The sequence below is a fragment of the Pyrus communis genome, chromosome 11, assembly GCF_963583255.1.
Source record: "Pyrus communis chromosome 11, drPyrComm1.1, whole genome shotgun sequence".
In the NCBI taxonomy this organism is placed as follows: domain Eukaryota; kingdom Viridiplantae; phylum Streptophyta; class Magnoliopsida; order Rosales; family Rosaceae; genus Pyrus; species Pyrus communis.
Window position 1 is genome coordinate 5289200 of NC_084813.1, and position 25117 is coordinate 5314316.

The 25117-nt window shown below is 38.1% G+C and overlaps 1 protein-coding gene across 1 annotated transcript; it reads left to right on the plus strand.

The window, feature by feature from the left end:
* Window positions 1-7757: 7757 nt before the first annotated feature.
* On the plus strand, window positions 7758-12012 carry LOC137708022 (magnesium transporter MRS2-1-like). The gene is made up of 6 exons (XM_068446984.1): window positions 7758-8106; window positions 8624-9242; window positions 10850-10978; window positions 11072-11404; window positions 11532-11579; window positions 11683-12012. Exons 2-6 carry the CDS (start codon window positions 8643-8645, stop codon window positions 11911-11913), a joined length of 1341 nt encoding a protein of 446 aa, XP_068303085.1. The 5' UTR covers window positions 7758-8106; window positions 8624-8642; the 3' UTR covers window positions 11914-12012.
* The last annotated feature ends 13105 nt before the right edge of the window (window positions 12013-25117 follow it).

Genomic DNA, 25117 nt, shown 5'->3' on the forward strand with positions numbered 1-25117 from the left:
AAAATTATGTTTTCAATATACAACCTGGAAATATAGTAGTATCTATTCTCTAGGAGGATTCGTTGCATGTTTCGATAACTTGGGGGCGAAATTAGAGGTCGTTATATTCGCACTCTTAGTATCTCTATAAATAAATAATTAGATGTTCCCGAATTTCTCTTGCTTCCAACGCTTTTTGTTTAATAATATTTGGATGCTTTGTCACGGCATACATGTGCCACACCTGCGCCTGCATGCTTTGGCGTGAAGCACTCTCGTATTTTAAATGAAAATATTTAAAATAATTTATGATTGCACAATTTACGATGAACATATACGATTTAATGGGTGTAAGTTGACTTCACAAGTAGAGTTGGACCAAACAATTCCTCTCCTCAATTAAGTTTGAACTTCTAATTGTCCATTTTGTAGTGGCACATCCTCATTAGACTTGATTTTCTATTCGGGAGTTGCTAGTAACTTTCTTATTTCAACCGTCTTACTTTTACTTGGGTCACATGTATTCCACCAGCATGCAAAATTAAAATTTTAAATAATTTTTAACTGAAAAACTAAAGTTTTGTTAATACTAACAAAGGAAAACAAATAATGAAATTTTTATATGATTAAAATTTTAGATTTGAGTGATAGTAGTACACTTGACATGAGAAAAGATGTAAAATTTACTCTAAATGGCTTAATAGATTCTTTGAAAAAGTTTGAATTTCTTGTACATGCTATTTGGACACCCACAAGGAACATGATCTTAGAGAACATGTTCATCAAGGTGGTCAACTTGAGGTTAGGATGCAGTATAGGACGATTTCCTTTTGCGCGCTGCAAAAAATATAAAGAGAAACATTTGACTTTCATACAAACTGACATGTTTAGACTAAATTTATGTCCTCACCCCTATGTAAAATCAAAATATCCATTGCCCTTCTGTATTGGGAAGAGGAACAGAATGTATGTTGCTACTTTTTTAGCATTCTCTTGATAAGTAGGCTGCTAACGGCCAGCATCATAAGCGGAAAGGAATGCAATTTCTTTTTTCTTCGAGTGAGAATCCGGCGAGGAAACCATTCCTTTCTCCAGCGAAGGGTCTAATCGAACCCACATGTCCCTACTGAGCTTTTGAAGCACACCCTAACTAAGTTTTGCAGGTTTATGAACTAGGTTATTCAAGTGGGTAGGTCGGAAGAAGTTAAATTAGATAAAAGGCTTAAAGTTTTATTATTATTATTTTATATGATTGTAAATAAATCTTGGTTATGTTTATAAAAGGAATATATTATTATCATTATTATTATTTTAGTTTCCTTTTACTTATTCAATTAGCTCGCGTTCCAAATTCTTATTTTTTACCGGCTTCGGGTTCGATATTCTCCTGAGTGTATTATCAAGGTGATCAGCTTGAGGCTGTTATATTGATATTATTGGTTAATTAATGTGATTTGGTGTTAATTGGATAAATACTTCTTTTGGGTGTTTACATGATATTGAAATTTCTATTGAAATGTTATTTGTCGATAATATGACATTATTTGTGCACCAATCATGTGTGAGAAGTGGTTGGAACTTTGTTGTTGAGAAAGGAATTGAAAATGAGGGTAGTTGGAAAAGATCTTTTGTGTAGTTTTGTTTAACTCTTGGTAGGTACCAGATCTCAAGTCAGTTTACAGTGCACATGGTTTTACCGCATAATTTGGGATTGGCGACAAAGCGTTAATCAAGATGAGTAACAAAAGGGGAAATTATGATGACTATGTTACCAGGGTTGGTTTGTATAATAGAGCATTTGAACCACTACTGCAGTGGTAAAATGCATGGTATGGTACATGCAAGTGTGCTCGTTTTATTATATGAACTAACAGGTAGAGACGAAGAGTATTGCATTGCACTCGTGCATTGTTATCAATGTCAATTTGACATTTGGTTATATAATTTCATGACACTTAATTTACTATAGTCAATTTTACTTTGGTAAGGTTATGTCCGTCCTGAGCTATTGAAGCTCACCTCTCTACTGTTATGCAGATTTTCGAACTAGACAGTCAAAGGAATAAGCGTGATGAGATTAAATTAGATGCAAAACTAAAAGTGTTATTTATTTATTTTAACCTTATAAAGAATTCTTGATTTATAAGAGGATTTTATTTTCACCCATTTCAATTTTTTTTTATTCTATTTAATATTTATTTTATTTTTACTCGCACACCGGACGCGATATTATTTTTTCACCAATTTCGAGTTCGGGTTTGAGGGGTGACAGAAAAGAGTGAAAGTAGTCTTGCCCCCTTTTTTTACTTCATAAGCCAGCGAGGATCATTCCGTGGAATTGTCACATCCCGGCCCAGGCGGCACCACTTCCCGGGCCCACTCCATCATCATAGCACGATATTGTCTGCTTTAGGCACCGATCACGCCCTCACGGTTTTGTTTCTGGGAACTCACACGAGAACTTTCCCGATGGGTCATCCATCCTGGGAATGCTCTCGCGCGCACTCGCTTAACTTCGGAGTTCCCATGGAACCCGAAGCCAGTGAACTCCCAAAAGGCCTCGTGCTAGGTAAGGATGAGAATATACATATAAGGATCACTCCCCTGGGCGATGTAGGATGTCACAATCCACCCCCCTTAAGAGCCCGACGTCTTCGTCGGCACACCACAGCCAGGGTTAGGCTCTAATACCAAATTGTCAAATCCCGGCCCGGGCGGCACCACTTCCTGGGCCCACTCCACCACCATAGCACGATATTGTCCGCTTTGGGCCCCCGACCACGTCCTCACGGTTTTGTTTCTGGGAACTCACACGAGAACTTTCCCGATGGGTCACCCATCCTGGGAATGCTCTCGCGCGCTACTCGCTTAACTTCGGAGTTCCCATGGAACCCGAAACCAGTGAGCTCCCAAATGGCCTCGTGCTAGGTAGGGATGAGAATATACATATAAGGATCACTCCCCTGGGCGATGTGGGATGTCACAGAATCAACTACTAGAGATTGTACACTATATATAATCTTCCTTATAAATAAAAATATATTTCTTATTTTTCCATAATAATAATTTTTTATTTAGAATAAATATACATATGACTTTTTCGTGCTCTCAAGTTCAATGTCTATATAAATTTTCATTTTTATATTGGTATTATTAGTCTTCTTTCGTTAAGGAATTTTTCAAATAAGGTATTCCTTCAATGATTATTTCTACTAAAAATCACTCAAATTTAAAACTAGATAACGGTTGGATTCAATAGTATCCATTTTAATGTTTCTTTGAAGAAATTATATTCTTCTATTTTCTTCATCACAATTAGATGTCTTAATGATTTTAGATTCATCTAATTTATTGCAAGAAGAATTTATGAATGATTAATTAAAATTTAGATGGCTCGGATCATAAAAAAAATTTACAAAAAATAAATTAGATACTTGAAATTTGATAGGCTTAGAGTTTCAAGAGATAAAATATAAAGTAGGGCGCTTTTGACAAATTAACAATTTATTTTGGTTGCTCAGAGAATACTGAAAAAAAAAAAAAAATTGGTCTCCAAAGAAATTCGAGTGTCTATACAAAGAAGTCGCAACGACAATTCTCCAATTTAGCATAATGTACGGCTGAAAGAATGACAAATGTGTGAGCTTTTTTGGTTCTGCTAGGTTTCTCTCTGCTAGAAAACAAACCCTAACCTTGCAAACCTTCAGCCGCTGGTCCTTTGTGATAGGAGCATATTTATGCTACTTAGTTATGTTGTTTCCTTGTATTTAGTGAGTTAATTACTATTTATTTTAGTCTTTTAAGCTATTTTCGTATGTTTTTAGGTCCTAATGGCAAAAGAAGCAAGAAAGGGCATTTTGAAGCTAAATGGAGCAGTTTTGGGCATGGATTCGATAGCTTAACCATGGAGCAAAAAGGATGGACGAAATTGAAGTCAAGAAGGGCTAGGAAAGGCTAAAAATCTGGAGAAAGGAGTCCAAATGCAAACAAGATAAGGGAATAGCAAGAAATAAGGAACCTTATCCAACCTTATCTTATCCTATCCTAACCAACCTTATCCTTTCCTAACTCTAACATTATCCTATCTTATCCTATCCAAATCAGGTTGTCCCTTAAATATAGCTATTTAGGAGGGATTAGTTATGCATTTAAACACTTAAACTCAGATTCTAGAAGCATAAACCCTTTGTATGCCGCATATAGGCCATTCCTTGGAGGTTTAGGAGTTGTAATCCCTTTCCTACACCTATGCCATGAGTCCTTATCCATTTAGGTCCAGAAATTTGCCCTTTATCCCTTCTAGAAGTCTAAATTCTGCCAAAAAATACCTAGTTTCTAGAAGCCCTGAAAATTCCCTATCCCTTTCCCTTTTGGTTTCTACAAAGACTTAACCCTTTTCCCATTGGATTGTGCAATCCTTTTCCTTCAGAAATTGTGCATAAATTAGCCTATAAATACAACCCTATGCCGCACCATTCAATGCATCCATTCACTCATTCATTCATTCATTCATACTTTCAGCCATCAAACACCACAATTCACCCTACACCACCCTAGTGCTGCAAACAAGGAAGGAAGGAGAAGAAGACTTGTGCAATCTGCCATCCAAGGAGGGTTCGAAATCTGCCATTGAAGAGTGGAGTGTTTCTAGGTGTATTCTATCCTTAGTTTTAGTTCAATGTTTATATTAATTTGGCTTTCATTTATGATGAACATGTGGAACTAACTTCTTTTTAGTTAGAGGTGAATTCGAAGCCATGATTATATGTTTTATATGAATTGATTACGTCTAGTTATTGTTTCTTAAGGCATGAATGTGATTTGCTTATCTAAGTTATTAAAACTTGTTTATGTATGTGGGTTGGGGGTCGACACTTAATTTGCATGCATGAATTTGATGCTAGAGTATAAGGGGGTTTCATGTAAGAGTTATTCACTTATATTCACAAGTAGTGGAGGTTGCTAGTCACAATCGTGTTAAGTAAATCCTTGGTATGAGTCTCATGCGTTTCATAGTGATGAATGCATTGTCAATGCTTATGATTTTCATAGAACTTAATGACTTTTGACATGTATCTCTATCATGCGTTTCATATAGGGAACTTGAGAAAGATAATTTGGTTTAGATGCGTATTCCATCTAATTCAATGAAATAAGGAAAATCTGATGGTTAGTTGTGCGATGCAACTAACTTGGGGTGTTTTCATTCATAGTCTAAAGGAAAAATAACTAGAAATTGGTTTATATGCATATATCATGTGTGGAGAATGACCCTCTAACTAGCCTTTCACCCATTAATTTCACCTAATTTCGTTTTTACAAAGTGTTTTCTACAAAGTTTTTGTTTTAAGTTTTAAATTCGTAAAAAACAATCCCCCTTTCATTTAGTCTTGTTATTTGCGTCAAAATCTGTTTTCTTTGAGTCTTTTGAGTCAAGTTAAGGTTTATTTTCGTCCAAAACACTTGTTAGGTCTAAAATTGAGTCTTTTTGAGTGTTTGTTGTTGTTTTGAGTGTTTTAAGTTAGTTTAGAGTCTATAGAGTCTAGTTTAGTGTTTTTGAGTCTTAACTGTGTTGATTAGCATCCCTTCTAATCCCCGGCCTAAAATGATCCCTACTTTCATATACTACAATCATAGGGTTTTAATTTGAGTGTTAGAATATTTCACATCACTTTGCTTAGGCTTGGGCCAGTGGCAGTCCCTCCCACCTCTCTCTAGCATCCCTCTTCTCCTAACCTCCTAACCCCTCCACCCCTCGCTTCCTACTCCCTGCCCTTGTTGCTTTCCAAACTTTTTTCCTTTCTATCTGCACCCCCGAACCCCTCTAGCCACTACTCTCTCTTTCCTCTCTCTTTCCTTGGTCTGACCTGCACCTTCTCCCCGTACTCTTCTGTGCGCTTCCAGTTCTCATGGCTTCTGCGAGCCTTCGACCCACTCCCCTGATTTATTGCCGCATTGGGCTCCTGTTTGGGGCTTAGATATGCGGTTTTGGATGGATTTTTTAAGTTGGTTTGTGGGTATTGGACTCACAACTCTTTTTCTTTTTTTGTTCTTTTTACCTGGTTGGTAGCGGTTTTGCCTCTGAAGATTTCGTTTTTCGATTTTATCTTGCTCCTGGGTGGGGTTTGCACTTGGAGCTTTCCAACGGCGGCTTCTTGGTCTCCCGATTTGTTGGTGTGCATATTTGCCAGCTGGTTTCTCTCGGTTGATTAGACATCCGAAGGCTCTCCCATTGGAACTATCGTTTTGTCCTCTTTGGGTTCGTGGTGGTGGTGGGGATGGCGGTGCAACCGTTTTTCTTGCCATCACTACGACTAACTCCGGTTAGAGGAATCGTTGGTGGCTTTTGGTACTTTTATGTTGGTTTTGGGGTATGGAGCGTTCCGACGACTATGGTGGCACTGGCTAGATCTTCCTCCCCACCTCTCTGAGCTCGTCTCCGCTACAGCTGGCCCCTCACTCCTCCCGACATTCCTACAGGTGCCTCTGCCTTTGATACCCATGCCTACTGCCAACTTGCAGCTGCATCTCCTTGTGGATCTATCACATGTCACCCTGTTCTTTTGTTTTTTAGTCTAGTTTTTATGACTATTCAGTGCTACTTCGGTAATTGGTTTGTGTTGCTGCTGCGATTTTGTAGCCTCGCTGTCTAGCATAGGTTTTGGTGAATGTTTCAGTGCTTGGTATGCCATTTATAGGTCATATCAATCTCGGGACTTCTCATTGTAGTGGTGTGTTTTGAGTGATTGTCATACAGGGGTTTTAAAATAATTTGTAATTTGTGCTCATTACCTATAGATCAAGAAATTAATCACTGGAGTTTATGTACCCATCTGACATCCTTGTAAGTAGATGGCTTTGGTATCCTTGTAAGTGGTTGGTTATTAATGAAATTCTATCGTTTCTTTCAACAAATGAAAAAAAGAAATACGAGTGTTTAGACAAAAAAGGAGTATAGAAATGAGAATAGTAATGAATATGAATTATATCCATTACTGCTTCTAATTGATCAAATTCCTAGTCCGATAACGAATTTTAAAGCGAAACCTATATACTTTACGAATCCTTTATGTTTTTAAGCATGAAAAAGTCGGAAATTAGAATAATTTTTCTTTCTTTTCCTGTACTCATTCCTAATGAGTAAATATGTTAGAAAAAAAAATTAGTAAAGACACTTAATCAAAACAAAAGAAATGAAGAAGAAGAAAACAATTCAGTTGGATTGGGTATGGATGTTTTGTGTAGGCCTGCAAATGGGTCGCGTTAGTTGGGTCCGTATCGTTTTTGTGTCATACTCGTTATCTTAAAAGGTCGTGTCGTATCATACCCATTATCTTAACAAATTCTTAACATGTAACTAAATAACGACCCAATTCGTTAACAGGTCATGTCGTTTCGTGTTGAGTTAACGAGTCATGCAAGAAATTCTCATGTCTAACCTCTATATCCGACAAACAAAATTTTATCGAATTCTTAACGATTTCCCAATAACGACTTGACACGTTAACGAATTCTTAAAGAATTTCCTGATAACGACCCCAACTTTTTAATAGGTTGATCTGAAATCCATTATCTTTGAATTGTCTAGCGTCCGATTAACGGATCGTCTAAAAAAATTGTCAGGCCTAGTTTTGGTTTTCATTTAAGGCCCGATTGACCCATTAAGCAGTTGAAGTAGGATCCAGAAAAAACGGGTAGAAACAAAAGCGGACAAAACTCACTCACATTCTTGCTACTTTCTACTCCTGCACAAAACAAAACAAAACCATTAAATATTGATTTTATATTCAGAAAAAGAATTATTAATTTATTAATTATTTTAACCCTTTTGAAAGTAGAGGATTTTGTTTCCATGACGTTGCCCTCCCATCCCATGATTCTTTTGGTTCCTCCTCCAACGAACCGGTAGACAAACCACCTCATACGCCCTCCGCGAATTTCAGTTAGCACCTCGATTGGGCATGCTGAAATCCTCTCGATTTCTGAATCTAGGGTTCTGATTCTTATTCAGGCCAATCGATTCTTCAATTTCGTCCGTAAGAATTGTTCAATTGTGAGCTGAGCTGCTGACGATCATCAACAACCACCAGCTTTTTGCAGCAACCGACATTTTATATCTCTTTACAGGTGATTTTCTTCTGCTCTATATTATGTGGGTGTGCTTGTTTACGTGTTTTTATGGTGTGGAAACTGGGATTGTGGACTTTGAGCCACCAAGCTTGTAGCTTTTGGATTTCTGATGCTTTCGTTTTTGTTTTGGTGGAAATGGGATTGGGATTGGGATTGGAGTTCATAGAATTTTGGTTTTAGATTTCCATGCTTTGTTGAATCATATGCTTATATCCCATAATTTATTTTCTTGAAATTTTGATGAATTGGGTCTCTTTATTTTAGTTTAAGATATATTCTTCAGCAGATAACAATCATATTTAGCACACATGAACTATAGAAAGTATTTTCCCTTATGGCGGAAATGATTTTCACACACCCCTGTTTATTTCTGGGACCGAAAATGGGTGTGAGGATTTTATTTCCCTTTATTTTAATCAAGAAGTTGTGCAATCGTTGGCCCTGGAATTGTATGCATGTAGATATAGACAAGTGTTACATCAAAATTAAAGTCGTTTGTTTTTTAATGTTGCAGCATTGAGAGCTCATACGTAATGGAGGACCTCAAAGAGAGGCTGCTTCCACCAAAAGTCCCAAAACCTGCATCAGCTGTAAACCTTCGCGAAGCATCTTATCGATCATCTGCCTTTGGAAGGCAACCTTTTCAAGGAGTAGATGTTCTGGGGCTGAAGAAGCGGGGCCAGGGCCTTCGGTCTTGGATTCGCGTTGATACGTCTGGCAATTCTCAGATCATTGAGGTTGATAAGTTCACCATGATGCGTCGTTGTGATCTTCCTGCTCGTGATCTACGCCTGCTTGATCCTTTATTTGTTTACCCTTCCACCATCCTTGGAAGAGAGAAAGCTATTGTGGTTAATCTAGAGCAGATTCGATGTATTATTACGGCCGATGAGGTTCTGCTTTTGAATTCCCTTGATAGCTATGTATTGCAGTATGTGGTGGAGCTTCAGAGAAGATTGACAACAAATGGAGTGGGTGATGTTTGGCAGTCCGATGGTTCTGGCTTGAGTCGGCAGAGAGGAAATAGAAATTTTGATAGTGTGTTTGGGAGCACATCACCTGATTATTTGCCATTTGAGTTTAGGGCTTTAGAAGTTGCTCTGGAGGCTGCCTGTACATTTCTCGATTCTCAGGTATGTAAGGGAACACAAGAATTTAGGATCTCTATCACTGCTCATTACTAGATGTGGACGATGACTATTATTTCTGCAAGGACATATTTCTAAAAGTATTTTGATAACTATGCAAGAGGACCGGTAAATACTTAATAGGTTTTGAAGACTTGTAAGTAATACAGAAAAGTGGAGTGCATACCCTAATAACCGTATCTGTCACATTTTGTTTAGCTCAAGTACCACAGATGCTTGAGCTGGCATTGAGACATGGTGCAAAATTGGCTATAGAACTTCAGTGGATTTGTACAGTCCATTACGTAAGGATTTATATAGTTTTGAGTTCAGTTCCTTATTGGTGACTTATAATGATACTTGCCGAGTTGCCACAGCCGGTTATGTGGTTAAATTTTTTTTTCGTGATGATTGGAGCTAAGGACTTGGTTCCTTGTTACTTTGAGGACCTTGTGCCCCTTACGTTTTAATCATCAAGCACTCAACATAGTGGTATCTGTGGTGTGGTGTTTGAAATTGAAAACATGAGGCTTTAGACAGTGAAGAACACTGATGGTTGAATAATCTTTTTGTCATTGATATTCGGATGATTTATGGTCATCATAATAGTGTTCCATTTACTCCCAGTTGTTTTGTATGGTATTGCTTCTACAATCCATGTCTGCTTAAGTGATTATATTGGAGTTCTTTAGTGGATTAAATAGAAAAATATGTGCTGTGACATCTGAATTGATAACACAACTTCTATCTTTTTGTCAGAACATGATGGGATTATAGGACCAAATAATTATCATGCCTTATGTACCTGTTACTTCTAGTTATGCAATTACTGTTCACCTTTTCAGTTCTGTTGGTTACTTTAAGTTTTAAATAAATTGGTAAGTTATTGGAGGTAGAGTGAACCTTTTCGAATTAAATCAGCAGCACCCTTTTCTAGTTTTGGTAAGTGGGCACGAGACAGTGCAGACTTAGTTGGGGAAAAAGAAATGAGTTTATTCATTTTCCCCCCAATATTTTACTTGTAGTTCAACATTTTGCATCTCCTTTTACATTTTATTTCTGCACTCTTAGGATTTAGAGCCATATCCTCGTGGAAATTCCACAGGGAGTAGTATACAGAACGTTGATGGATGCTATTAATTACAAAGTTCCTTTGATTATTGTTGTTGATTACAGCAGTTGCCGTTTAGCCAAAAGAGAGATTGCATTCATTTGTACGTTGATGTTTTATTTTTTAAATTTTTTGCATCATTTTTAATCACGTCAGAGTTCAAGAAATACCCCAATATTGCTATTTTTTATGCTTAGAGAGTTGTTTTTGTCAAAACAAAATTACATCTTTTAGTTTCTTAGCTTCTAACTTCAGTATTCAGCAGACTTCTTGTCGTCTGTTTTGTATTCTTGCGAGATTAATCAATTTTAATAATATATTGTTTCTCTAAAAAGTAAAATATACATGGATTTGTTATATTTACAGTATGCCCGTTGATTATTAATGCTCTACACAATTTTGAAGACACCATCCGTGGTTTGAAGTACGAACTTGGATCATGTTCTTGGTGGCTAAACATTCTCCAAGTTAGTAACTCATTTATTAACGGTGTATTGTATAGGCAGCCGAACTAGAAATTGAAGCATATCCATTACTGGATGAGCTCACGTCAAAAATCAGTACACTAAACTTGGAACGTGCACGTCGTTTGAAAAGCAGACTTCTTGCCTTGACTCGGAGAGTTCAGAAGGTATTGTATTTTTATCTACTAATTAGCTTCATCCAGCTTAAGCCACCATGACAACCAAAACTGTATTCCAACGTTTGAGCTGCCTCTGTTTAGGTTCGGGATGAAATAGAGCAGCTCATGGATGATGATGGAGATATGGCTGAGATGTATCTCACTGAGAAGAAAAGTCGCATGGAGTCAGCATTTTATGGTGATCAATCTATGATGGGGTACAGATCGACCGACGGTCCATCTCTTTCTGCTCCTGTTTCTCCTGTTTCTTCACCTCCTGATGGCCGAAAGCTTGAGAAAAGCCTGAGCATTGCAAGGAGTAGACATGAAAGCATGAGGAGTTCAGAAAGTGCTAAGGAGAGTATAGAAGAGCTTGAGATGTTGCTGGAAGCATACTTTGTTGTCATTGATAGCACCCTCAATAAGCTGACATCGGTAAGCATAGAACTTGTTTTTTAAATTGACACCACTATATGTATATCGATGACTATATCTAAACATTCCCTGGTCATATTAACTCGAGAAGAATACAAGCTTATGTTATTTCTGTCCCATGTCTCAGTTGAAAGAGTACATTGACGACACCGAAGATTTCATTAACATTCAGCTGGTAAGTGCCTTGTTATCCTGAATAAATTTCTCTGCCTGGTTTCATTGAACTTTCCTTGTATTGGTGGAACCGAATTTTAACACGAGGAAGTTTTTGCGCTCAGGATAATGTTCGAAACCAGCTGATTCAATTTGAGTTACTACTCACGACAGCAACGTTTGTTGTTGCCATATTTGGGGTTGTGGCAGGAATATTTGGGATGAATTTCGAAATAGCATTGTTTGATGAGCCTGCTGCATTTAAGTGGGTACTTATAATTACAGGAGTAACTGGCTTTTGCATATTTTCTGCATTCGTGTGGTTCTTCAAGTACCGAAGACTGATGCCACTTTAGATGTAAACTTAAACCTCAATCAAGGAATATTTGTTGCTATTTTATTTGTACCGTCTCAGATTAATCGAAAGTTGGCTCGATGCTTCAATTCTTTCGATATGATTCAGAAGTCTATTTGATCCATGTAAGCTCGTTTCCATGTATACGAAATGTTCTCCCGGTCTTGATGAACAAGGGTGGAGACCGAAGAAGAAGAAAGTGTTGTATGTTCCGGGCAATGGAAAACTTTAGGTGTCACAAGTACGTCTTACATCCTTCTTGAAAGAAAGTGACACCAAGCAATGAAGGGCCTGTTGCCACGTTAAAAACATCAACTACATCAACCGATCAACAAATTGGACATTCACACAAAGGCGTCTTTGTTTTGGTTCGACAATCAAGACACCGGAGTTTTTAACCGAATGTTACCGAACAATCCAAGCTCAACATGACAAGAAACGTAAGTTGGGTTCTGCCTAATTATTCAAAACGATACCTCATAAGCGGTACATTTGTACCTATCGAAAAGAAAATAAGCAAAACAACCCATTGCTCCCCAAGGATCATGAGAAGCCACTCTCTGCAAAACGGGTCGAGGATGGCAAAAACAGTGTCAAACAACAAAGATATATTGCACCTTCCAACCATTATGAAAAACCAGAGGAAAGTTACACGCTTCAACATAAAAACTCCTGAAATCATTTAGCAGCGGCAGGCGCCCCGGAAGAAAGTCTTTGACTCCTTGCCTTATCAGCTTTTTCCAAGTAATCTTGATGAGATTGATGCCTTGCCCCTACAGGAGAGAGGATGAACTTTATTAGACTTGGCCGATGAGGAAACAGAGACGGGCAAAATGGTTAACACTAGCAACAGGTAACAGAAACAAAATCCCATAACGGAGTCTCAACTCCATCGGACAAAGCTTTACACTCAGATATCAACAAAAGAAACTGCCACGAAATCGATAACCTATATTTCGCTACAATGAGGTGAAATCAAAGTGCCTTTTGATATTCAATATCCAGAGCCAGATGGGGTTTTATCTTTTGATATTCTAACCTCCTTACACAGGTTTTTAAATACCAACTTTCTTGTATTCATGTTTCTTTTGGTTAAAGATTGGAGTGTAACAGGTTTCAAAGGTACCATCTTGCCGACATGTTGTACAATCAGGTTTTCATAACCTACTTCACCAGGCTCCGAAATTAAAGATATGCGAATATAATGGCACGGAACGGAGGTTTTTCAGAGTTGTAGAACTCAGGGCACATAATGTTTAAAATGAAATCCCACTTCTTTGTGAATGAAGTAATGAACAATGGGGACTTGCACGGAACTGTTAAAAGAGTCCAGAGGATATTTGTGAATGAAATCCCCTGTTTCATGTCTTAAGCTAAGCTTCTATTGGAGTTGCATGCTTCTTCTTAACACAATGAAGAATCAGCAATTAACTCACAGATATTAAGATGAAGAAGATGAACAGTTTTAGACAAATGTAATCTCTCTCTCTAAGATCTCTCTACAATTCTGTATTTTTACCTCTTTACAAAACTAACCAGATATCTCTCAAAACTCTACTTTTTAACTCTCTCTAAGACAATGACTTAGAGAGTAAGCTATCAATCACACGTGCACAGCACATGACACATACAATCCTATCTAATACCATGTGCACAGCACATGCCAATTACATTTGTATCCAATACCCCCCCTCAATCTTAAGAGGGATAACCCAACTTAAGATTGAAACAATGCCTCATAAAATCAGGTCCGTGCAAGCCTTTGGTGAGCACATCTGCAATTTGATCCTTGGTACACAGATGCTGAATGGAGAGATCCCCTGCTTGGACCCTTTCCCGAACAAAATGATAGTCAGTTTCTAAATGTTTAATCCGAGAGTGTTGGACAGGATTCAAACTGAGAGCAATTGCAGATTGATTGTCACAGTAAAGAACTTGAGGAGAGGACAGACACACATGTAAATCTTTAAGAAGTAACCTAATCCAAGCAATATCTGCAGTTGTATGAGCTAAAGCACGATATTCAGCCTCTGTGGAACTCCGAGAAACAGAAGACTGCTTCTTTGATTGCCAAGAGATCGGATTGTCCCCCAAAAACACCACATAACCAGTGATAGAACGCCTAGTATTCAAATCAGCTGCCCAATCAGAATCACTATAGGCATTCACTGATACAGATCCACCAGAAACATATGTCAAACCATTAGAAACTGTACCCTGCAAATAGCGCAGAATCCTCTTAACCATGGCAAGATGCACATCAGTTGGATTACTCATGTATTGACATACAGTGTTAACTGCAAAAGCAATATCTAGACGAGTAAAGGTAAGATACTGCAAACCCCCTACCAAACTGCGATACAAGGTAGGATCAGACAACAAGGAACCATCAGTGGTTAGAATCTGATTATGAGGTTTACAAGGGGTGGAACAACATTTACAATCATCCATACCAGCCTTATGTATAAGATCTTTAGCATATTTCCCTTGGTTGATAAACAGATCACCATTGGACTTGTAAGTAATCTGAAGACCAAGAAAATAAGATAACCTCCCCATATCCTTCAAGTCAAATACCATACTAAGATTAGTAATCACAGATTGCACCAGCTCAGAATTGGATCCTGTGATGATAATATCATCAACATATAACAGTAAAATAACAACCTGATCACCTTTGGTCTGCACAAATAAGCTGGAATCCGAAAGAGAAGCTTGAAAACCAATTGCGAGGAGATAACCAGTGAACTTGTCATTCCAAGCTCGAGGAGTTTGTTTGAGACCATACAATGATTTCACCAGTTTACAGACATGTGTAGGGAGCGTAGGATCAACAAATCCCTGAGGTTGTTTCATATAAACCTCATCTTGTAATTCCCCATGTAAAAAAGCATTTTTAACATCTAACTGTCGAAGTTCCCACTTGGAGGTGACAGCTAATGCTAAAATCAATCTCACAGTTGTATGGCGAACTACAGGACTAAAGGTCTCCATATAATCAACACCATATTCTTGATTAAAACCATGTGCTACCAACCGGGCCTTAAATCTAGAAATAGACCCATCACTATTGCGCTTAAGTTTGTACACCCATTTACTGCCTATAACATGCTTTTCCCCAGAATTAGGAACTAGAATTCAAGTACCCTGAGATTGAAGAGCATCAAATTCCTCTTGCATTGCCAACTGCCATTGAGGAATTTGAGAAGCTTGTTTAAAACTGGATGGCTCAGACACATCCGTAATGTCAGCAATGAAGGTAAAACCCCCTGAAAAATGAGCAGCATCTGCAAGATTTAAGGAATAAACTTGAGGAAAGACAGTAGTAAGAGCAGAGTAATCCTTGCGAGTGATAGTGCCTGTGCGCAGTCTGGTTTGAATTCCCTGTGAAGCCATGGAACTGGGAACTGAGCTTGGTTGAGGGACAGGCAACAAGGAATCGGGACCGGAAAGAGTAGCAGCAGTTCTAAATTCTGAACCAGGACTAGCAGATGAAGGTGTGCTTGTACTTGGAGAAGCTGTAGACAATTGTTGATTAGCTAAAGAACTGGAAGAAACACTAGGAGAAGTGTCAATATTAGCAGATAGCTGAGAACTGTCTTGTGAAGCTGGGAAATACATCACCACTGGTCGAACAGGAATAGAAGAGGAGGATGAACCAGAGGTCTGCAAACTGAGCATCTCCTCATAAGGAAATGAGCTTTCATCATGCAACACATGGCGAGAAATAAGAATCTTGTCTGTGACCAAATTATAACACAGAGAGCCTTTATAACCATTCGAGTACCCCAGAAAAATACATTTGACAGATCTGGATTGCAGTTTGTTGACATTATAAGGGCGAAGATAAGGATATATAGCCGAACCAAACACCTTCAAAGTAGTCAATACAGGTTTCTTGCCATACAATTGTTCAAATGGAGAAACCATTTGCAAAACCTTACAAGGCATTCTATTAATCAAGAAAGCAGCATGAGCAACAGCATAATACCAGAACCTGTGTGGTAATTTAGCCACTGACAAAAGAGTAAAGAGCTCTGATACCATCTTAACACAATGAAGAATCAGCAATTAACTCACAGATATTAAGATGAAGAAGATGAACAGTTTTAGACAAATGTAATCTCTCTCTCTCTAAGATCTCTCTACAATTCTGTATTTTTACCTCTTTACAAAACTAACCAGATATTTCTCAAAACTCTACTTTTTAACTCTCTCTAAGACAATGACTTAGAGAGTAAACTATCAATCACACGTGCACAGCACATGACACATACAATCCTATCTAATACCATGTGCACAGCACATGCCAATTACATTTGTATCCAATACTTCTAGCATAGATCCTTTTGGACAGCTATGTTTTGTTCTTTCCCAACACTGTTCCGCTCCGCAGTAGGTTGAGGGCGTTATCCTACTTTAGAGCCTAGGTTAAAAGGAATTCTTTGTTCTGTCCTTGAGTTTCGGCAATGAATTAAGAAAAATTAAGATTTTTTTTTCTTTTGTGCTTCACTAAAACCCAAAAAGAGAAAGGATACATATAGCTGACTACTAATAGGTAGGAGTTGAGGGCTAATCATTGTTATTCCGTTGGAATATTGCCGCTTGTATGTAGCTTCTAACTGTCAGGCATTGTTATTCCGTTGGAATATAGATTAACAAAATATTCTCACAACTATGGTTGAGCGTTTTAATGTATTGCATTTCACCAGAAAAATGAATACGGCTTCGTTATAGTGACCATGGAGGTTTTCCACTGGATGTTTCAGTGTGCAACAAAAGCTCCTATTTCCTTTTATTCTTTTCCGGAATCTAGTTGATTAAGGATTTTTATCTCCTTGTATATGTGGTTTGTGTGTTTGGGTATGCCCTCAATGCTTTTCTACTTTTTAAAACGAAAACAAAAGCAGTCATTTCTTTTCTCCTCAATGCTTTTCTACTTTTTATAACTACCTCAATGTCTTCTATAAATATTTAAAGTTATTAATATATATTTTTTTTTAAAAAAATTTGACCAAAAAAGAGTTTTTTAATTTATTAATTTTATTTAACATTCTTTAAACTTGAGAGACTTAATTAATGTATTTAAATGTTAATACAGAAATATATTATATTGAACTAATGTATTTAAATGTTAGTACCAAAATATATGCACCAAAATGTGGTATATTAAATCGAAATGTATTATATTGAATTAATGTAACTAAATATTTGTATCGAAATGTATGTACTTAAATATATGCATCGAAATATATTATAATGAATTTAATGTACCTAAATGAAGAAGATAAAGTACATCAAAATATATTATATAACAAAAATTAATTTATCTAAATATTTACAACAAAATATAGTACAATAAATAAAATGAAAATGAAAACACTCGGCACATCCTATCGTGACCGATACCGAGTTTTTGACTTTGTTGTCGGATTTAATCAACCAAGGATATTTGGCAGTCAGGATGGAGCCGGGTACTAATGAGAGGAAGGTGATCGGGCGGGTTGAGTGTAGCCGTGGACCGGCTCCGGGTTGGGTGCACTCTTTCCCTGTGACCGAGCACTACATCATTGTGCCCGAGATGCCACTGAGGTATTGTGCTGGGAATTTGCTCAAGGCCGAACCCACTCCCTTGTACAAGTTTGAGTGGCACCCTGACTCCAAGGCGTTTATGCATGTTATGTGTAAAGCTAGTGGCAACATTGTAAGTTCCTACCAATCTGATGTTTTGGGTACTAACTATTTTGCTTTTTGTTCTTCTTTTGATTTATTAATTGTATACAATTTCTTTGTTTTGAAGGCGGCGAGTGTGGAAGTTCCATTATACATTACGTTTCATTTCATTAATGCTTATGAAGAGACAGATGAAGATGGTAGGGTGACAGCAGTCATTGCAGATTGTTGAGAACATAACGCTGACACAACGATTCTAGACAAGCTTAAGATACAAAATCTTCGATCGTATACTGGCAAACATGTACTACCAGATGCTCAGTACGTTAATGACATGAATATCTATCTAATATGAAAGCAAGAAAAAAGTTATCTTGCTGAATCTTTATCATGTTTATTATTGGCAATCGAAAAATCTAGTTGTGCACTCCAAATCCTCTATATTTAGAAAGAAAAATACTATTTATGAGAAGTGCACAACTAGATTTTTGGAATGCTAATAATAATTCTCTATCATTTTCTAGAATAAAAAGCACAAAATTAACTCAATATGTGACCTAAATTCACTGACAAAAAAAATTGTGTATTCAATTTAAAGTGGAGCTAACGATTAATTTGCTGGGTAGTTATAAGGAGACTAAATGTGTAAATTATACAAATTTTGCACGATAAATGACATAGAAGTTAATGATTAGATTATTACTTAAATTTTGTAAACTAATTTGTTGTTGTTCTTTTGATGGAAAACACAGGGTTGGTAGATTCGAATACCACTGGATGGGAGTCCATATGGAAAATTGGAGGCAGCACTAGACCCAAATGAGCATGGAAGAGGGATGGACATGTGCAGCATAAACCCCGATTTTCTGGGCCAAAAATACAGATACGCTTATGCTTGCGGAGCTCAGCGCCCATGCAACTTTCCTAACACCCTCACCAAGGTATAGTTAATTAGTTAAAGTTACAAAATTACATGCCCTACTTCCATTTTCCACTTTGTATTATATCATACCGATTTGGAGCTAGTTTCTTATTCAAATTCTTTGAATATATATTTGCAGATTGATCTGGTAGAGAAGAAAGCTAAGAATTGGTACGATGAAGGGGCAGTGCCATCCGAACCGTTCCTTGTTGTCCGTCCTGGGGCAACTGAAGAAGATGATGGTGAGATTACTTTACCGAAAACTAAAAATTAAACTAATTAAAATTTTGAAAACTCACAAAAGTTTTTTTTTTTTTTTTTTAGTTTCGTTTTTGTCGTGTGTTGTTTTTTTTCTTTTTTTTTGGAATTATTGATTGAAATGTGTTAATAAATTTAATTTTTATTAATTTTATTGTTATAAAATTGACACGTATCTTAATTAAAATTTAAACTGAATGTATCTAACTTAAAAATACAAGCCACATCAAAGATGCATATAATTGATTAAAAAAAGCCAACTATTGAAGGAAAACTAAATGAATTCTTAACTCATTTTACATAGTAATACTGAAAAGATGTAAAGCTTCAAACTCCAAGTGAAAACAAAGAGTTTAGTGTACTTATTGAAATCACTAAACTTTAAGCCAAACTAATAATTAATGATTAGATAACATAAAATTAAACGGTTACAAATCGAATAAAAAATTCTAAAGATGATATGAAGATGACTTTATTACCAACAAAAAGAAATTTGCAAGAAAGCGGCTTAATTGCAATAAGCACACAACATAGATATGTACCCCGAAACCTAAATAACGAACCAAGAAGAAAATTATGTGGTGCCGTAAACAAGTGTCAATAAAAACAAACAGAAAAAAGAAAGTGGTGTCAACACTCGAACAGCAAGAAAATCGAAAGCTCTAGGCACCTTCCTGGGAGTTGATTCGAAAGGCAAACACTTAAACTGAAAATACGAGATTGAACTCTATTTTGGACACACGTGAAACATTATTATAAAATTGGGCAACGGTATATTTGATATCTTTCTCATTCCCCCCCTTTTTCCTGTTTGGTCAACGTTGCTTTTTTTTTTTTTTTTTTTTTTTTTTGGGTCAATGTTTCTCATTCCTTTTTTCTAATGGGTATTTTCTTGTACAAATATATCTTCCCCTGTCCTAACTTTCCTACCCTTTTCCATTCTTTCTTGTTAGTGAAGCTACAGCTCCGATCATGGCTGATGCACTCGCCTTGGTCTCCAGACTCATAGACCAGCTCCAAGAAAAACACAGATTCCCAGAGCTCGCCAGAATCCTCCGCGACATCGAACCCGTTCTCGATGACGCCGAGAAGAGGCGAGTGAAGGAGGAGCCAGTCAGAGCGTGGTTGGACAAGCTCAAAGACGCCAGCTGCGACATCGAGGACATGCTCGATGAGTGCTGCAGCGCTGCCGTCCCTGAATCAGAAGATACCCAGAAGGAAGAAGAAGAAGAAAGTCGTGGAATATCGAAAGCTTTTAGCTTTGTGAAGGTATGCTTTTCCCAACTCACCTTGTGCTTTTGTTGCACTGATATAGTCGATTGGGTTCGAATTGCAAAGAGGATAAAGTGTTTGAGGGAAAGACTGAGTGAGATTGCAACTGAGAGACATAGGTTCAAGTTTAATTCTGTAAAAAATAGAGAGGTTGAACAATCCGGGAGACTAGGAATTGGAACTGCCACTTATAAGTTAATTGAAGAAGTAGAGTCCGCAATCTATGGCCGAGATGAAGATACGAAGATTTTGATAAGCAAATTGGTACCTGAGAGGAGTGAAGGGTGTTGGGGGAATGGTGTAATCTCAATTGTTGGGGTGGGTGGGATGGGGAAAACCACTCTTGCCCGGTTAGCATATAATGATCAAAGTGTCAGAACCCATTTCGATTTGAGGATTTGGGGGTGTGACTCTGTTTCGCCTGATGGGACGAGGGTTGCCAGAGAAATTCTTGAAGCTATCCCTCGTAAGAGTGGAACGTTAAACTTTGTTGAACGGGAAGCTTTGTTTGAGAGTATTCGTGCATCGATTGGTGGAAAGAAGTTCCTTCTAGTCCTTGATAATGCGTGGGATCTCCGGGATGGAGACTTCTCAAAGGGGTATGTTCTTTGGAAGCTTTTGCGTTTTGGTGCAGCAGGGAGTAGGATTTTGGTGACTGCAAGAACTAGCAACATTGCTAAGATGATGGGAGCTACTAGTGTAATTGCTCTAAGTGCATTGTCGCATGAAGATGCGTGGTTAATGTTTAGACACAGAGCTTTTTTTGGAAGGGATGCAAGTGAGTGCAAACAAATCGAAAGAATTGGTCAGAAAATTGTAAAGAAGTGCTATGGCTTGCCTCTTGCGATAAAGACCTTGGCGGGTCTCATGCACTTTAAGAATACCAGAGGACAGTGGGAATCTGTTTTGCGAGAAATGGTGTGGGAATTGGGACATGCCAACAACATAAGCACTTTTGACCTGCTTCTGTTTAGCTATCATGATCTGCCACCTGTGCTTAGATGTTGTTTCTCATACTGTGCGATATTTCCGAAAGGTCACGTCATTGAGAGAGACAATTTGATCAAAATGTGGATGTCGCAAGGTTATCTTGGTTTCAATGTCGACAGAAATAAAGAGAAGGAAATATTAGGCCAAGAATGCTTTATGAATTTAGCGATGCGGTCCTTCTTCCAAGACTTTGAAACAGACTATAAAGGGAGCATTGTAAAATGCAAGATGCATGAAGAAGTGCATCGCTTGGTCCAATATGTCACAAGGTATGACTGCTTTATCACGGGTATTGATTGTGTTGAAGAGTCTGGCAGTGGAGGCACCTGTGACTCTTCTTTTGTCCTAGCACCTGGGGCTGACCTCGGAGAGGCAAATATTGAAGCAGCCCGTCATTCTACTTTTGTCCTTGCACCTGGGGCTGCATTTCCTAACTCAGCTTGCAACGGAAAAGGACTGCGTACACTCTTCACATTGAGTTCAATGAACATTGCGATAAACCCTGATATACTCTTGCATCTAACATGTCTGAGAACACTAAATCTGAGTCGCTGCTGGTTCAAAGAACTACCGGAGGAGGTTGGAAAGTTTATACATTTGAGATATCTCAATTTATCTAGCAACGACGAGCTGGAAAGGTTGCCTGAGACGCTGTGTGATTTATCTAACTTGCAAACTTTGTTGATCAACGATTGTATGCGAATTAGAAAACTACCAGAGAGGATGGGGATGCTATTGAACTTAAGACACCTTCACATTGATTGTTCTTTTAATCTAGAGAGTTTGCCCAAGGGAATTGCAAAACTGACTTCTCTACAGACACTAGATATGCTCGTCCTACCACAGTATGACAACGAAGAAGCATTTAAGCTGGGAGATTTGAAAAATTTGAACAAGCTTGAAGGGTATCTTCATATATGTAGGTGTGGCAACCTAGAAGATGTGAATGAGGCTGAGAAAGCGGAACTCGTAAACAGAGGAAACCTTGTTGATTTGACTCTAGATTTTGATGGGAGTGAAGAGAGGGGACACGAAGATAAAATTATACTTGAAGCTTTACAACCACATCCGAATTTGGAATCTTTAGAGATTCGGAAGTATAGAGGCAGAACCGTGTCTCCAGATTGGATGATGAGTTTATCGAATTTGAGAAGGCTTATCCTGCATTCCTGCCTGGATTGTGAGTCTCTACCTCCTTTGGGGAAACTCCTGTCCCTTGAATCACTCGAAATATGTCATATGAAAAGCATGAAAAAGGTGGGGTGCGAGTTTTTGGGGATAGAAACCGGTGGTGCAGAAAAGTGCTGTTTAGTTTCATTCCCGAAACTGAGGGAACTTCGTTTTTCTTCCTTGTTCAAGTGGAATGCATGGATAGGGGCATCAAAGTCCAAGAAAGAAGATAGTTCGATCCAAATCATGCCATGTCTCATGTCCTTAGAGATTGACTCCTGCTTTTGCGTAAAGACTTTGCCACACTTCTTGAAAGAGATACCGCTGCAGAATTTGACGATCAGCAAGTGTAAGATCCTCCAAAAACATTGCCAAATGTCGAAAGGAAAAGAGTGGTCCAAGATTTCTCACATCCCGAATATCAAATTTAACGTTTGATGCTTGCATTCGAACAGGACACCTCTTGAGTTACTCTTTGAGACTCTCAGGCATTGCAGATTTGATGAACTTCCCCTTCAGACATTTTTTTCCTTTTCAAGGATAAGAGTTTGTCATAGTTCGTTATTGCTTGTTCTCCTTCAAGTATTACTACATGAATGGAAGAAATGTACGTACATTAGCAGTTAGATAACAAATTTTCGGGTTTGTATATATATTTGCTGGATCGATTTTGGATACATTAGCAGTCGGTAACAAATTTAAGCGTATAACGATTAATGAAGTGTGGTTGCAACAAGATAAAGCAAGCTGACTAGCCAATCATCTGAAACTGAAAGCTCTAGTCAGCTTGCTGTATTGGGATGAAATAGTAGATGATGTTCCTCGTATGCGCACCTGGGTTCTTAGTATATAGCTTAAGTTCTAATTCTTGCAGAAAAGTAGATCATGTTGACGTTGATTACATGGGTAAAAGTTTATCCATCCACGTAATCAACGTCAACATGAAAAGATGGTTTAACGTGTGGGTCAAGCAGAGATGATCCTTGAACTAAACTACTTACAATAGGTCCATTTACAGGTGCTTTTATGGCAACTAAATCTTATGTGTTTTTAGTTTGAACAGACTTTGGATTTAATCCAGGAAGTCCTCTTTGAAGATTGTAATTTTTCTTAAATTTTTAGTAAAGACCGCTATTGTTTCACCTCGAACAAGGATCCCAATGATTTGTCGTTGAATTTGGGCCACTCCAACCACACCCTTGACGGAATTTGAGGAACGACTTGACGGTCTTGAAACCACCACCACTTGCGCCAGATGTAGCAGTCAACGACGACCTTGTCGCCACGACAACATAAAAGCATAATCTACTGTTTGGAAGTGAAACTTACATAAAACGACAAGAAGTTTGCAACTAACATTTTAATAATGTATTGCATGATGGTGAACACATTTCATGTAAGTACACGAACACAGTTTAGTGACTTAGTTTTATGATTTACTAGGGTTATTTTTGATTTGTAAGTGAGAAATCATATATTCAAATCTTATGAATAACGAGTTTGAAATTAATTTGTGCCTGGTTATATTAAAAAAAAAAAAATAGAGTGCCGAAGGTGGAAGGTGAGTGCAGACTCCCCCATTTATTTAATAAAGAAAAAAAAACAAGTTTTTACCAAAAAAAAAAAAAAAGAAAGGGAAAAAAAAATGAAAACAATGTTAATTGCCTTTAAATCATCTGTCCAAGGACAATTTCGACAATAAGTATTTTACGCTTTTTGACGTCAATAATCTAAACTATTGTCACATGGTGCAAGGCGTACTTCAAGTGTGGATTCAATTTATGCCACGTTTTAAGTATACAGTGAAATTGACGGATGAATAAAATGGTGGAATTCAAAAAACTACATGGTGTAATATGCGAAACTTTAAATCTCGAGCGCATTTGGTAATAATCCAAATCTTGTGGTGTAAAATGCGAAAACAGTATGGTTTGACAAAAGTTAAAATAAATAAAGTTATCTCCCTCTCTCTCTCTCTCTCTCGCGCGCGCGCGCGCATAGTCGTTGCCTTCTCTTTTAATTTCTTAGACCTGTCAATTAGGCGCGGCATCAGCTCCCACAATGGCCGAAGCCCTCGTGTCCGGGCTCACCGACCGACAAGGGAGACACCCAACTGGCCGCCGTCCTCCGTGAAATCCAACCGCTGCTGGAGGACGCAGAGCGGAGACAACTGAAAGAGGCCTTCGTCCGTAACTGGCTGTGCGACCTCAAAGACGCCGTCTCCGACTTGGAGGACGTGTTGGACGAGTGGGACACCGCTCTTCTCAAAATCAAGATTCAAAAACTCCAGTTCGGATTCTCAGAGAAGGTACGGTCCTGCATACTCAACTCCTTCCTTTGTTTCAGTCAAGTCCGCCGCGTCTGTCAACGCCGTCAAATCGCCGTCAAAATGAATGAACTGAGGGAGAGATTGAGTGCTATTGCGTCCGAGAGAGGCAAATACGGTTTTAATTCGTTGAATAAGTTGAACAACGTTGGAGAGGTTGAACAAATCGAACAACCTGTGAGATCGGGAACTACTTCCTTGATTGAGGAATCTGCCATTTATGGCCGAGACGAAGATAAGAAGGTTTTGATGAGCAGGTTAGTGTCTGAGAGCAGTGGAGACGGTACGAGGCACGATGTCGATGTCATCCCTGTTGTGGGGATGGGTGGGATGGGAAAGACCACTCTTGTTCAATTGGTGTATAACGACGACAGGGTCAGAAGACTCAGAACCCATTTTGATTTGTGAATTTGAGTGTGCGTTTCGGAACCTTTCGATGTAGCGAAGGTTGCCAAAGAGATTCTCGAAGCTGTTCTTGGTCAGACCCAGAAGTTGGTTGAGCTGGATCTTTTAATAGAGCATATACATGAAGCTATTGCTGGGAAGAAGTTTCTTCTTGTTCTAGATGATATATGGAATGAAGACTCCTCAAAA